We start from the raw sequence: 15,452 nt of genomic DNA on the forward strand, positions 1-15,452 counted from the left end.
TAGATGTATATATATTTTCTCATCCAAACAAACTACTTACTTCTTTCTCCATTTGTAACCCTTCTGCTCTGATATTTCTTTCAAATACTTCTCTCTTTTCAGTCTGGGGGTTGGATTTTCTGTACACAAGAATATAGTCAATTCGACACTTTCCATCTCTGAAGTAGAGTCCATTCGATTTGTTTTTTTCCCGCATTGTCTGTATTCAAAGAGAAAGGGACCGGTATAAAACACCTGTAAAACTCAGCCTTAGGTGAGTAATTTTAAAGAACAATTAAAACTAAAAGGATTTTTCTTGTGTTTTATCAAAATTACATTTTTTATTAATAAAAATGTAAACAAGAGGAAACAAAATAAAAATTGGAAAAAGCATTGAGTCATTGGGCAAAAATTAGGACACCTAACAATACCAAATGTTTGGCAAGGATGTGCAGCAACTGAGAATTCTAATATTCTACAGGTGAGAGTGAAAACGGATATACTTACCCTGGAAAGCACAATGATATTATCTTGTAAAATTGAACATTTGCATAACATATAATCCTAGAGAAATTTTTCATACAGCAACTAGGAGACATGTATATGAATATTCATAGCAACATTGTTCATTAGAAAATAAAAATTGGGAATAAATTCAAATGTCCATGAACAAGTAAATAGATAAATTATAGAATAGTCATAAAATAGATTATACAGCCACGAAAATGACTGAACTACAGTTGCATCCAATAGTAAACATAAATCTTACAAACAATATTGTGAGAAAAAAGCACGTCACAGAAGACTTCATACTACGTGATGCCACTTTTTGTAAAGCACTAAGTAAATCTAAAAAGAAGTTGTTAAGGCTACATATATATGTGGTACAACTATTTTTAGAGTAAGAGAGTAAAAGACACGAAAATTCAGAAAGATGGTACCTCTGGTAGTGGAATGAGATTCAAGTAGCTTTGATAGCTTTAGTAACATGCTGGTTCAATGTTTCTTGAATATTTTTGCCCACAGTAAGAAAAACATTTAACTTTGTGATATTTGTGTATATATTTAAACACACACAAAATATCTGAGACAAAAGCTTTACACAATAATACTTACCCTTTCTACTTGCATACACACTTATATTAATTTTCCATTCCATTAAAAAACAATTAGAGTTGGTAACCTACAATTAGGTTGCCACCATAATTTGAAAAATACCATTCTAGTTTATAAGTTCATTTTATTATTATGCTTTGTAACTTACACATAAGTTGCAAATATTATTTTGCAGTGATTACATATATAAAAATTACAGAACTAAAATAGTAGGTGTAATTTTTGTCCAGGCTCCATGGGCCTGTTGTAATCATGTACGTACAACACTGAAGGAGACCATCCAGTATGGGGTGGGCAGGCTGGAACCAGGATTCTCAGGCTGAGAGATTTCAAAAAACATGTCTGTAAACTAGCAAATGGAAATGGGGGAGCGACATTTTCTCTAGGCCACAGTATATATCAGTTTCCAAATATCAGTATGAAAAAAGCAAACATGCCAAACCACCAAGGCCATTGCCAGAAACTCTATTCTTGCATACGACTGCCATGTATGCAGTCTCATCCAAAAGGAACATCTTAGCCAGGAGGGATAAAAATACCCATGTCTCATACTTGGTGTAGAGGTTTACAATTGATGACTAATTCTCACTGATTGCCTTAAGAGGTACTCAGAAGCCTATCCAAGTAAACACTTTCTTAACAATTATTTGCCATGCAAGGGAGCTATCCTATAAATTTAGCACATCAAGATCTGCCTGCAAAAACAAGCATCAGGAGGAGGGTTAGCAAAGCCCTAACCTTCCTGAGACTATTTCCTCACTTATAAGTTAAGGAGATGAGACTAGTTGCTTTTTGAGGTCCTTTCATGATCTCTCCTTTATATCATATCATAGTATTAAAAGTATCTGTGTGAAGGACGATGATAAAATGGTTTTATTCTTCAAAAATAAAGTAACATAGATAGTAGCATATGGTGTTTGTAGGGAGAAGTCCGGGAAGCTTAGTAGAAGAAAACAATTTTCCTTGTTCTAATATGTAATCCTTTCAATGGCTAATGGCTCTGGAATAATAAAGACATTAGGAATATGTAGTAAACAAGTGATGTTTATTCTGTATTCCTATTATCTATATCCAGTGCACATACAAAGGAGATATCAAACTCTATTGAGACACAACCTGAACAAAAATGAATGCCTCTAACAAAATGCTTCTCTTTCCAAAAGGATATATGAACAGATGGGTCTATTTACAATTACAATGAGTTTCCAAATTACAGAGGCAAATGGAAACTCAGAGATGCTGGAGACAACACAATCTACTGAGGGCTGGTCCATCTGCATCACTGTTCTAGGTGTTGGGGAACTTACACAAGGAAGTCCATCCTTGTAAAGCTTACTTTTTACTAGTTAGTGACACCCAGAATGTCAATTATCTTAAAATGACAGGTGGTTTTAACAATCTCCTTCTGTATAAATCTTCAGGTATAACATGGGAAGTGTCTCACCCACTGACAGTTTGTTTGAGCCTAAGTAGATTGGGGATCCCCAAAATCTACCAGACCACAGAGTACACCAAAGGTATCTAAAACCTGCCCCTTGTTTTCCAGGAACCTAAAGTTCAATGAGATGATTACATTAAACTGTCCATTGAAATATGCTTTATGGGTTCCTGCCTGAATCAAGAATTATGTTTTTAGGAAATGACACACTCTTACCTCTCCCCCTGCTTCCAATCTGCTGGCATCATCTGAAGTACTGGTCAGGTTTCCAGGGTGAAGGAGAGAATCATCATCTTTGCAAGGACTGTTGACAGCTTCTAATTCATCAAAAAGAATATTGACATCCTTGGCCACTGCAACCAAAGCAAACACATTACAAGTGAGAGCAAGGATCTGGGATCTTAAAAGCTATACCAGAAGAGAAGGCACCTCCCTTTGGCTTCGTATGTTTTCATTGTTTCGATAACACCTTGAATGATAGGTATTTATTTCCTAAGAGAAAAGGATGTCAGATGTAAGCATGTTTGACCAAACAGTGTCTTCACTTGGTGAGATTAAGGACAATGTGAAGCTAAGCGAAGTACTTCTGTAAAATAAATATAATTTGTCTTCCATAACAGGAGGTGTTGTGTTTTGCCTTCCTTCCTTTAGTTGTTTAGCATAAGGCACTGTCATTTAAGACTTCTAAGAATGCATTCTCTGTGTTGGAGATAACCTATACTTTTTAATATATATATATATATATTTTTTTTCATTTTAAGTGCCATACAACTTACTAAGTGAACTCATAAATGCATGGTTTTATTTCTTCTTTGTGACTTATTTAAGGTTAAATAGAGAAAAGCCAATGCGATAATAAAGCATGCAGTTAGATTTTCTGCCTTTCTTCTTCTCTAATCATGGATCGAAATTATGAAGTAAGCCACTCAGGGGCTCTCAAGAGACTGTTGATGCTAAGATGTCAATACATAAAGCACTGTATATGGGAAATCCAAATACAGGACACCATGTTCAAATGCACAGTGCCTTGCAGCATACCAAAAAGGAAAGTTCAGCACTAGTGGATGAGAAAATATAATGCCAGGTATGGGTCTTGTCTTTATCAACTCAAATTATGGACCAACATTGAAGTTCACTTTTTCCTTTGATGCTTTAAAAATGGCTAAGGATTTTTAACTTGTCAGGAGCCACTGCACAGAAAAAATCATAGGAGACTGGGTTCTGTTTACCCAAGCATGTGAAAGACTATTCATTCTTTCATTCAAAAAAATCTTTAGAGGCATGCACACTATATGTCTAGGCACAGACTGCATGATGGCCATACCTGGGTGAATAAAAGCATTATTGTATTAATAAGAAAACAAAACAAAGAAATGTAAAGTGTGGTGTGTGCTATAAAGAAAAGAACAGAGTTTGGATATAGAATAAAGATGACATATTTAGATGGAGTGACCAGGGTCTAAAGCTATATCCAAGTATGTGATTTTAGTAAATTCATTTAGCTTCATTTTACATCTGTTAAATAAGGCAGGTATGGAGATAAAACTAATATTTATTGCTTGCTGTGACAGATTGAATTGTGGCCCCCAAAGGTGACTTAATTCCTGGAACATGTGAATATGTTACCTTACGCAGCAAAAGGGACTTTGTAGATATGATTAAGTCAAGATCTTAAAATGGGAAGATTATCCAGGATTCCATAGGTAGGCAATGTAATTACAAGGGAAGCAAGAGGGTCAGAATCAGAGAGAGGTGGGAACATGCTAATGGTTCACTTTGACAAAAGAAGATAGGGCCACAGGTGAAGGAATGCAGGCGGCCTCTAGAAGACAAGACAAGAAAGTAGATTCTCCCCAGAACCTCCGGGAGGAACACAGTCTTGCTAACACCTTGATGACTTCTGACCTCCAGAACTGTGAGATAATAAATTTGTGTTGCGTTAAGTTACTAAATTTGTGGTGATTTGTTATAGCAGAAAAAAAAACCAATATATTTATTACAGATTTTTAGACTCCGAAGCTACAGAAAAAGCACTCCATCATGGTTTTTCATACAACCAAGGTTTAGGAGCACCTGCTCTGTACCAGGTACTCAAGGACAGGTACTGACATTTTTTGAGGAAGTGCTGTACAGTGTTGTGGGAAGTGCAGAGATCAAAGATAACTTCCTGGATGACCCTATGTAAGGAAGTTCCCCCTTCACCCAATTATCTCCTTTCACTGCTCATTTTCTTCATAGCACTTATCACAATCTGTAAGTACGTTCTTTATATTTCTGTTTACTTGTGTATTGGATAGTTACTCTACTAGAATATAAGTTCTATACAGGCAGGAACCTTGTCTGTCTTGACTGATGTACAGAGGTCCTGGCATGAAATAAGCCCTCAACACATATTTGCTGGATGACAGAATGATGATCGCAAAGTGGTCACTGTGTAATGACATCTGAGAACCTCCTTTCTTCCAACATCTATGGCTCTAGGACCTTGCATACACATTTCTCTAACATGATTCTCGTTCTGTGGAGTCAGGAGCTCTACAGAGTCAAGCAGATACTGATTAAATTTTCAACTAGATAGTGATTCTATTTCAAGTAGATATTGGTGAGATTTGAACAATATGATACAATACTTTGTTAACAAAGTCAGAAGACCCACTGACTATTCCAAACTCTATCACTTGCGTGAATTTCTGCATCCATTTCCTCGCTGGTGAGAACAGTTACAGAAAACTCTCTTGGGGTGGGTGAGGGGATTGCATGAGATAATGTACATATCAGCAGGGTGGCTAACTCATAGCAGATGCACAAGAATACTAGTTTGTCAATTTTAGAATCTGGGAGCAAAGTTAGCATTTTAGCCTTAACGATACAAGACGACAGAGGAGGCATTTATGAGTTGGAATGGTTGTTATGAGGGATGGATTGGGATAAGATGTGGGATAAAGGGGGAAGCTAAAGAAGACGCTGAGATTCATGTCCAGGTGCCTGGCCCATGAAACTCTTGAATACCCAGCCATCCGTCTATGAGAACTGTCCCTATGCTTTTGCCACAATTATCAGGTCATCTTCTGCCAGTATCACCTTCTGGTGTTAGCACAATCAGTTCAATAAAGCCCTCTGTATCTGTGGCTTTCAATGTCACCCTGGAGACATCTGGCATTGCCTGGAGACATTTTTTGGTTATTGGGGGCAGTGCTAGTGTTATCTAGTGGGTAGAGGCCAGGGATGCTGCTAAACATCCTACAATGCACGAAACAGTCTTACAACAAAAAGTTCTCCAGCCCAGATGTCAACAGTACTAAAACTGAGAAATTCTACTCTACTCTATTTGATTCTAGAGGGACCAGATAAATTCTACTCTACTCTATTTGATTCTAGAGGGACCAGATAACTTGGGAAAAGGGAGAGAAGCCCTTTGCTCTCCTTACTTTCGCCATCAGAATAACTGTCTGGGCTTCCTGGGTGCTCAAGAGAAATCAGTGTGTTATGGTGATCCAATTTGTAGAGAATAAGTGATGTTAAGGCATCGTAATCACTTGCCGGCCTCTCAAGAGCTTCAGCAGAGATTCAAAATGCTGTAATGTCAGAAAATGCTCAGCTGAACACATGCTCAGAAAGACTGTAGACTATAGAAATATTCCACAGACAAAAGAAATGTGTCCTTCATCAATATTTCACCTTTGTTACTGGTCTATCAGCTTTAACTACAAGGTAAGTTTTAGAAACAAAGCACAATATCCTTTGATGCAAACTTACATCATTTTCTTTAAAGAGAAAACAACCCCTAATTTCTGCAGTTAACCAATTTGTAAGAAGCTATTGATTCAACATGTATTTATCATGTGCCTACCATGGCCAGACACTGAACTGGGCTAGGCACTGGGGCTCAAATACTGGACGCAACAGTCATGGCCCCTGTCTTCACAGAGCTCACTGTCCAGCAAGATGGGGATGGGGCCTTTCTTCCTGTGGGCATGAATGTCACAAACATACTCTACGTCCAAATAAGGTCACTTATTAATGGATCCCATCACCTCCCTTATACTTTTTTATCAAATAAAAATGTCTGATAAGTATCTGCTGGAACAATTCTGCTGTTTGCTTCATTAAATAAGAAAGGGAACCTATTGTTCTGAGGAGTCTATTAAAAAAGACTAGATGGAGAGAGAATGCAAAAATTTCAGTGCTACCCAAATAATGAAACTGTACTGCATTCAGATTCAGGAAAAGCTGTGTGAACAGAACTGGGCAGCTGAGACGAGTAAGGGCAGGTGGAGACCATGCATTTGGGAAAGCAAGGGAGACAACCACATGATTTTCTTTTGCAAAAGCAGGCACTCAGCCTAAAAAGACCTAAGGGCAAAAAAAACCAGCCAGAACTCACATATAACAACTGAACGAGGGTCAAGAAACTAAAACTGCCTGGGAAGACTAAAAATCAGCTGTAGCGTCTGAGTAAATCATCAAATGTAGCATAGCAGAGATTTCTGAGGGTTGGCTCACTATATTGTCCCAGAGAAGTCCGAGGGCCAGGAAGCAGGCAGAGCGGACCTTCTTTATGGGATGGGAAGGCAAATTTACTGTGGCAGTACTGAATCTACTCATCAGATATTTGCCATTATTTTTTCAGTAAAAATCATTGGAGATATTAGCTATTATTCATTCTATATGGAAATAAAGACCAGAAATATACTTTGAGGGCTCAGATAAACAAACTGATTATCTTCTGCCATCTGTTCACTGAATCAACATTTAGTTTAGGTGCTAGAGATATAAACATGACCAAGACCCAAGTGGGAAGTCTCATACTTCCAAATAAGAAAATAAAATTGAGAAATCGATGCTATAAAGGCAATGAAAAAAAAAACAGTAAATATTTTTTAGAAATAGTCTAAGATAGAAATAAATATCAAAAAAATCAAATAGTTTGACTCACTACTCTTTTAATTCTCTATTTTCCAAATGTAGCAGAATAACCCTACCTTGGTATTACAGGAAAGAAGTACTTTAATTTCAGTATTTTCTGATGCAAGAAATTATAGGTCACTGAAGACATGAGAGGGTTGAGCAGCATAATCTAAGTATCTATATTTGTTCTGCAGAGTGCCAGTTCATTATACTATTTTTGTCCCGAGTTCTACATTATTACATCTGATACTCAGAATTCTGAAGGTATTGCATATTGACCTCAAAGCCTCATTAGAAAATGGAAAAAAAAAGAAAAAGGACACCTTCAAGAATAATTAAATATACAAAAAAAAGTGTTTATATCTCAATCTGAACACTTACTTGGCTGTTTTATAACAGATTCACCTCTACTTCTTGGATCCCTTTCAGGCGAAGGCTCAAAGCAGCTCCAAGACTGACATAAGAGCTAGCAAATAGGTGCTCAGTGTCCGTTTAAAAATAAACGAAAGCTATTTTATTATAAATAAAAGCTAATTGTTATCGTTTCTTATTCTCATTATCTTAATGAGATTATTTAAAAGAATCTGTTTCTCTCCTAGGCTTGGGCATTAATTTAGAAGGAAGTGAGGACAGATTATAATTTATTGAGAGCCAACTGTGCTTTAAGAATTGTCAGGCCTGTTTTCTTTCATCCTCAGAACACCTTATGAGGCAGGTATTATGAGAAAGAAGCCAGGTCCAGGGATGCTAAGTATGGCTACACGGTTACAAAGATGAATTTTAACCCAGTTCTTATTCTCAAATCCATGCTATTTCTAGCTGGGCTTTTTCTTTTATTGTTGGAAATCATTCTCATATCATTTTAGGCTTTCAAGAAAAGGAAGTCATTTAACCACCAAACAATTATCTTGCCACAGTTCTAACATTTATCTGAATAAAACGAGACTTTACATCTGTAGTCCGACAGGTCTGACATTTTTTAAAATTTAACAAATAGATCAAATGTTTTAAAAATTCGGGAAACATAGACTCAGCACAGCTTTGAGCACCTTAGGCTTAGGCTGGAATTTATATGACACTAGCAAGCCTAGGACTCTACAGATGTTCATTATTCTTCAAATGAATCTGATAATAGCCCTAAGGCAGAGAATGCCTAGTTTACCGATAAGAAAAAAATAATAATAATAAAGTACTTGGAAAGGACATAAATCTTTACTTAGCTGATTTTATTCCTTTCCAATAGATCAGTAGTTTTCAAAGTGTGTTCCCTGGAACCCCAGAATCCTTTGAGCTCTTTGGGAGCCGTGGAAGGGGCAAAGATGAAACTGAGTGGGCAAAGCCCACTTCAATCCCACCTACTCCAAACAGCTGCTATCTGCTTTAAATATTTAGATTGTATATAAAAATATATTTGGGGGAAAAACAGTTTGGAAACCTCTTTTAGTATGTTATGACAATTATAATGTTTATGTTAACATATACCCAGAGAAAATCTGGGGTAAGAAAGTTGCAGTCTTCACTGATATAAACATGAGAGTAGGCATTTTTTTCCTGCCATGGGAAGTTTACTTGAAATATTTTGAGATTGAAAATATGTCTTTAAAAAAAAAGGCATGAGATTTTAAAAAATTATATGTGGTCATTAAAAAAATAATTTCATTGACATTTCCTGGCTTAGTAATGCTGTTTGTAAAACAGAGAATCATAGATGGCATGGGGTGCCCACAGAGCAATGAGGCCAAGGTCATTAACTTGTTCATTCCTGGGACAGCGTGTTTTTTATGAAGACCTTCTCTGGCTACTACACTTCATTCTAAAGACAAGACAGACACCTTCATTACCTCTATAACAAGGCAGATAAAGATGGCACCTTTCACAGCCCTGGGAATGATATCTAGAAACCGTGTACCTAACTCAAGCTTTGCTCAGTAACCTTGATTACCTCTTTCACAGCCCGAAATGAGGTCTATGGTGTTTTGCGGTGAACATCCTCAGTGTCTACTGACCATGATTCTCCCTTCTCAGGAAGAAGCATGAGCTATGTGGGTTATTTAACTTATTTAAGCTTCAATTTAATTTCTATTAGATTGGGTTATTTAACTTATTTAAACTTTAATTTCTTTAAGTGGAGATAATACAATCTACCATGCAGAACTGTTAAGAGGAATGCAGACAAGGCGGTAGCCAACACTTAACACTGACCGTGCGCCGGGCACTACACCAAGCTTTACACAGATTGACTATGACTAGCTCCCCCTTACAAACGTGGAAATTGAGGCAAAGAGAATTTAACACTAAATAACATAGGTAAAAAGGTCAATCGCAGAGTTGCCAGACAAGATTACCAGTTCAATGTATGTCAGCCCCTCCCTCTCCCCCATCTTCCTCTTTAAACGGCATGACTACAGGATTAAAAATAAAATTGGAAATCAGGGCTCAAGAAATCAGATTCTAAATGACTCACTGGATGGAAGAGAGAAATGACTCAGGCTCCTCAGCCACAGAAGCACAGAGCACCACCGATGGAGGGACCGCTGTATGATTATACAGACACACGTGCAAGCACAGAGGTCGGACAATAGGATATCAACCACCCAATCATCCTCCCAACCTCTGCGTTCTAATTTTGAACACTCTGCTCTGTGCTCTCTTTCCTTCATTTGAACCTAATGGATTATAATATAACAACGTCTGCGGGGTATGAATGCCACTCAAGAGTCCCCATGGTCTATATCTGCATATGCTGGGAATCAAGAGTAAGACTTTCACCCATTATCATTACATCGAGCTAAGTCATTCCCCAGGCCCCATCCCACTGGCTTGATGCACAGTTTAATTTTGGTCATCGATGATATTCCCACCCCTCTCCCTCACATATCCAGGACAGTACAAAGGTTCCAGAGGTTTTATAAACAGCAGACTGTCAGGTCTCCGAGCCACACTGGCTACTGCTGAGCTGCCCGCTTTGCAGGTCTACAATGGAATTCATTCATTCACTCACTCATTAATACAATTTATCGAGTAGCTACTATATTCCACACTCTGGCTCAAGATACTAAAGATACAACAAAGAAATAGGAAGATGATACTGCTGCCATCCCAGAGTCTCTAAAGTTCCCTGAATGCTATAGGATCTGTTCCTTCCTCAGGCTGGGGAAAGTCAGTTGTGGCTGGCAGTTAAGGTGGCTCACGAGTAGCTCCGCAAGCACACAACACAGCCATTCTCCATTCCCTCCCTTTTCACTCACCCACGAGAAGCCATGCTACCACTGCAGGACACTCTGAGGGGGTTGTCTTAGGAAATTTCTCTCCCTCTCCCTCTTTCTTCTTCTCCTATCCAAGCATCAGATCAGCCACTCAGAAGCTCAGGCTTTCAGAAAACAAAGGCCAGGAACTTTAGGCAACACAAAACTCTACTGAAACATAGGAGTTCAAGGGATTTGCTGCCATCACGGAATGAGGAGTGAAGGATGAGAATAGAGAAGAGAAAATAACATCAACAAACGAACACACACACACACACACACACACACACACACACACACAGTTACATTATACGGCCACACATAAACACTCTTCTCCTAGAAAGCAGTTGTTTTCATTGTGAACAACAAAACATGATCTGTGAACATTTTCATTTTTCCTGAATTGAACTACACACCGAAACATTCAACACTGCTTTAAAATATTATGCCTAGCACGGTGCCTGCCACATAACAGGTGAGATGGATAGATGGAAAGATGGATGAATGGATAAAGTAACTCTTTTCTTCCTTATAAGCTATAGATCTGATATGGGGGAAGTTGAGTAACAACTTATGGATAGATAGCCGCTCTGAGACATCTTCTTTTGAATAGAGAAAGCTATTCTTAGCACATAAGCACTATAGGAAAAAAAAAATGTAAATGTATTTTACAATGTAGAAGCATGGGGAGGAATTCTTACATTAAGATATAACAACACAGAAATAAAATTTTTTTAAATCCAAAGTAGTTAGCTTTTCCTTATCATTTTTATTTAACCTTTCATTTAGCAGAACGAGGGCTGACAAATGATTAAATCGTGACTCTAATCACATATTAATCATATAGCTTTGGGGAGGAAGAACCAATTTTTTTCACCTTAAAAATGATTAAATTACTATCGGCTGTTACTTAGGGTTGTTTTAACAATGAAAAGAGATAGAATGGAAAAGCACTTACCATAATGCTAGCCTATCTCAGACTCTAGAAATGTGTGAAATACATACCTGCATACGTCCTCCCCTCCCTCCCCTCCTCCTTCCCTCCCTGTCACTTTTCTCTCTCTCTCTTCCCCATGGCTTGATCTTGAAGATCATACATATATGTTCACAAAATTCTAAAAAAACACAATGAAATCTTTCCATCATCCTGCTAATCTCAACAAAAATGTTTTGAAGAGAAGAGCAGTTTTAATGATGTTTAAATTATACACATTTTTTACATTTTTATATGTTGGTCTCTCAAAGTTTCCTATAAACAACAATCTAAAGTACAGTCCCTTGAAAAACCAGACTATGCATTTTTATGTTTAGAAAGATCGGCGAACTGGTTAAACATCTGAATCACATTTGAAATCTAGACAAAGATTGAAGGTGGATGAATGGCCCAAATCTTTCCTACCAGAAAGGACCCAGGCTATGTGGGGAGTTTCCCAAACCTACTTAGCATAAAATTTATTTTTTAACAAGAAAATAAATAGGTTACTTCCAAAGTATGAGAAAAATTTTAAACCTACGAAAAAGCTGAAGTGAAGTAATATTTCTTTTTCCTTATTTTTAAACTTAAATATTAAATACTCACACTTATACTCTTCTACCCGTTTAGAAAGAAGTTACTATGCTAAACTATAAAATAGTTAACATCATATACAAATGTGTCTTAACTAAGATATGCTAACAAAAATTACTATATAGTCTCATAAACATTTAGTTCGCTTTGCTATAAGTTCATTCAGCCTTAAAAATTTAAGTTCATCTCCTGTACTTGCATAGAAATCAACTTTCAACATTTATTAAAATTTTTTAAATCCTTTCAGCATTGTACAATCTATCATCTTTCAAATCAGATGAAGTAATTACATAATTTTATAACTTACTATGAAAAGTTATTTTCTTTCCAATGTCTATTAATTTGATTTTTATTCCGCTGGGGAAATTTTCTCTTTCCTATTCACTAATCTAATCTGAAGGGATTGCCCAACCAGAACAAGTAGCTGGTCCTCTTATATTCTTCATTAAAAATAGTTCCTTCAGAACTAGCCTCATCTTCAACATTAGGATCCTTCACCTCAATGAGTTTAAACCCTATACCGAATGCATTCACAAAAGAATTAAATGGAGGGTAGGAGATCTCCCCCGACCCGCCCCCACCACCATTCTAGTCTGGTCTCCATTATTTATCGTATTACCTTGGTACTGAACTTCTCTCACTCTAAGTTGTCCTACCTATGAAGTGAAGATGTATTAATGATCTCATAAGGTCAGGAGGGAAGTATAATGGCACTAGGGAGTTGGTCATTTTATGACCAACATAAAAATGCTTAGAATTGCTATTAAAAAATGCAATGTCACAAAAGTAAATGTAGCAAAAAAATTTGTAGTAGTTCTTTATGCAATGCTCTTCAGATCCAAACCCTTCAAATGCAACATCGGATAGATAATACTGTTTGATATTAAAGGAGGAGTATCACAATCTAGAATTAGAGCTCTGATAACAAGACACAAATGCTAATGACTTAGTATATGATATTGCATACCCATTCTCAATGCTTAATCTATAACTTGAGTAAATGTATTGATTATGATAACATTTGTAGTGAAATCTAGAAAACACATATAAAGTAGTATAAGAAGAGTACACCTTGATTAATCAAAATGCTTAGAAGAGAGGGGTTCACTTATGGGTCACAACCCATCATCAATGACCTCAGATACCCGTTTTGGAGAATAAATTCCTAATTTCAGTTTACTGCGTCAACACTTACTTCCTACTACTTATATTTCAACAAAGGAATAGTATTCTGCTTTCTTAAAGATTTTTCTTTCATTATAATTAATCAAGGAATCTAAAAAATTACAATACCTAGTGATTTAGTAAATATAATAGCATTTTCAATTTACAGAATTTATAATTCCACTACAGTTTTCCACATGCTTCTTCAAAGACCCCAATATTATGTGGTTCAGTTTCACAAACTAAACCCTCATTTCACTAACCATCTCTTCTGGTCTCACAATTATTTTACCTAGTATCTCTTATAAGACATCATTATATTTTTTTAAAGCTTGCTATCCAAGGTTTCTAGTTTTAATACCCCTCCCAAGGATTATAATAGTTTCTCCTTTCATGGTGAATTTAAAATTTGAGTGAACTTACTTTCTTGTATTGCATTAAGAATCTCTGAAAAGTCCACATCACTCTTTGGGCCGTCAGGTAGTATTTGCATATCCAACTGGTAGCCTTGCAAATCCACACCTCCTTCTAGAGAAATGAAAGATATTCATGGAGTTTGCACCGGTTATCAGAGAGCCCAGCATTAGGGTCCCAAGGAGAAATAATGTCAAAATCTAAAATGAATAGCAGCTGGTTTGCCAATGATCCTCCCTCTTGGACAAATGACTTTCAAAAAATTATCAGCTACTTGCTCCTTACAGGGCCAAAAAGGTTTAATTGCATTTTCAATGCAAAAACAAGGCAACTACTTTATTGCAATACCACATTCTTTATACTGCATTCTTTATCAGTATTTACTGATGATTTCCTAGGTGAAGAGTATAACATGGTAGCCTGTACCTAAGGATATTTAAAATTATTTTCAGCTTCTATGTGGCTATTAAGTAATATTCAACACAAACACTTTGATACATATTCTTTTAAAATTATAACAATTCATTTGTATAGAAGGATTTAATATTCTTGATATCAAAGAAAAAATGTATCACTTTTTCCTTTACAGTTGGACTTCTCCATATATCATGTATTTTTTCAATTATATCACAATACTTTTATTTATTCTATTCTAAAGTAATTAAGCTCTTGTACTAGTTTTATCTGATGTATTTTTGCTATATTCTAAAGATTTTTATGCTGTTCGACATACCTATGGAACATTTAAGGAAGTCAAAGAAACCAAGATCTCAAGAAGCAACTTTATCATAAACAATTATAAACCTCTGAATACTTCTTAAAGTACCAGTAAGAACATCTTCAATTGGAGGAGTCTGGAAGGACTAAAAGCCAGTGCTAAAATAAACACATAGTCTGATGAATACAATCAGGCACAGCCTAACTTCCAATATTTTGGTAAAATAATTATTTTATAAGCCCAGAAATTATTCTTAGCTTTGAATAAAATTTCAGTTATATCTCTAAAACTCGAGAGAAATAAGACACTCATTGTCTTATAGGCATGCTCCTTCTAGGAGGAAAATGAATACTAGTAACCCAAATATAATAGAAGGTAGGCTTTAAGAGGGCAGAGACTTTTGTCTGCTCTAACTCAGCACTTAGAACAGGCCAGCACAGAGTAGGAGCTCAACAAATGTAGAGTGAACAAATGAATGAGGCTATGCAATAATTACAAAACAAAGGCAGCAGAGATACAAGTAACGCTAAAGGCTCAGATTCTGGAGTCAGGCAGACCAGCATTCAAATTCTTATTAGATAACATTAAGTCTCAATAAATCTTAGTTTCCTCATCTATAAAATGGAGGTGATAAAAACAGTCTCACAGAGTAGCCCTGAGGACTGAATGAGAGAATGCGCAATAAGCTTTTAGCTGTCACACAGTCGGCACTCGGTAAATGGAAGCCATTACTATCACCATCCACAATCATTTATTAGAGCAAGACTGGTATTTATCTAGAAACTAGCTATTGAATAATGAGCAGGAAGGTGTAAGTCAGTTCTTTGGGAATGTCAAGCAATGCAGACACAGCAGGGAATTTTTTAAATGCCTGTATGCAGTTGCCTCATAGCGAAGTGTGAA

At 36.6% G+C, this 15,452-nt stretch overlaps 1 protein-coding gene across 11 annotated transcripts in view; it reads right to left on the reverse strand.

Moving 5' to 3' along the window:
* Positions 1–15,452, reverse strand: part of ANO4 (anoctamin 4) — a 329,614-nt gene that overhangs the window by 148,748 nt on the left and 165,414 nt on the right. For 9 of the 11 annotated variants that reach the window (XR_005656166.1, XM_039877984.1, XM_039877989.1 and 6 more), the window contains 3 exons: positions 13,841–13,945; positions 2,750–2,886; positions 41–199 (listed from right to left, as the gene is read on the reverse strand). Coding sequence is in view for 10 of the 11 variants with exons in the window: in XM_039877984.1 (XP_039733918.1) it covers positions 41–199; positions 2,750–2,886; positions 13,841–13,945 (401 nt within the window). In the remaining variant the exon portion in view is untranslated. The remainder of the gene's footprint in view (positions 1–40; positions 200–2,749; positions 2,887–13,840; positions 13,946–15,452) is intronic. The other 2 variants (XM_039877987.1, XM_039877982.1) reach the window with 1 other exon arrangement.

Source organism: Pteropus medius, unplaced genomic scaffold, assembly GCF_902729225.1.
Source record: "Pteropus medius unplaced genomic scaffold, Ma_sr-lr_union100, whole genome shotgun sequence".
Classification (NCBI taxonomy): domain Eukaryota; kingdom Metazoa; phylum Chordata; class Mammalia; order Chiroptera; family Pteropodidae; genus Pteropus; species Pteropus medius.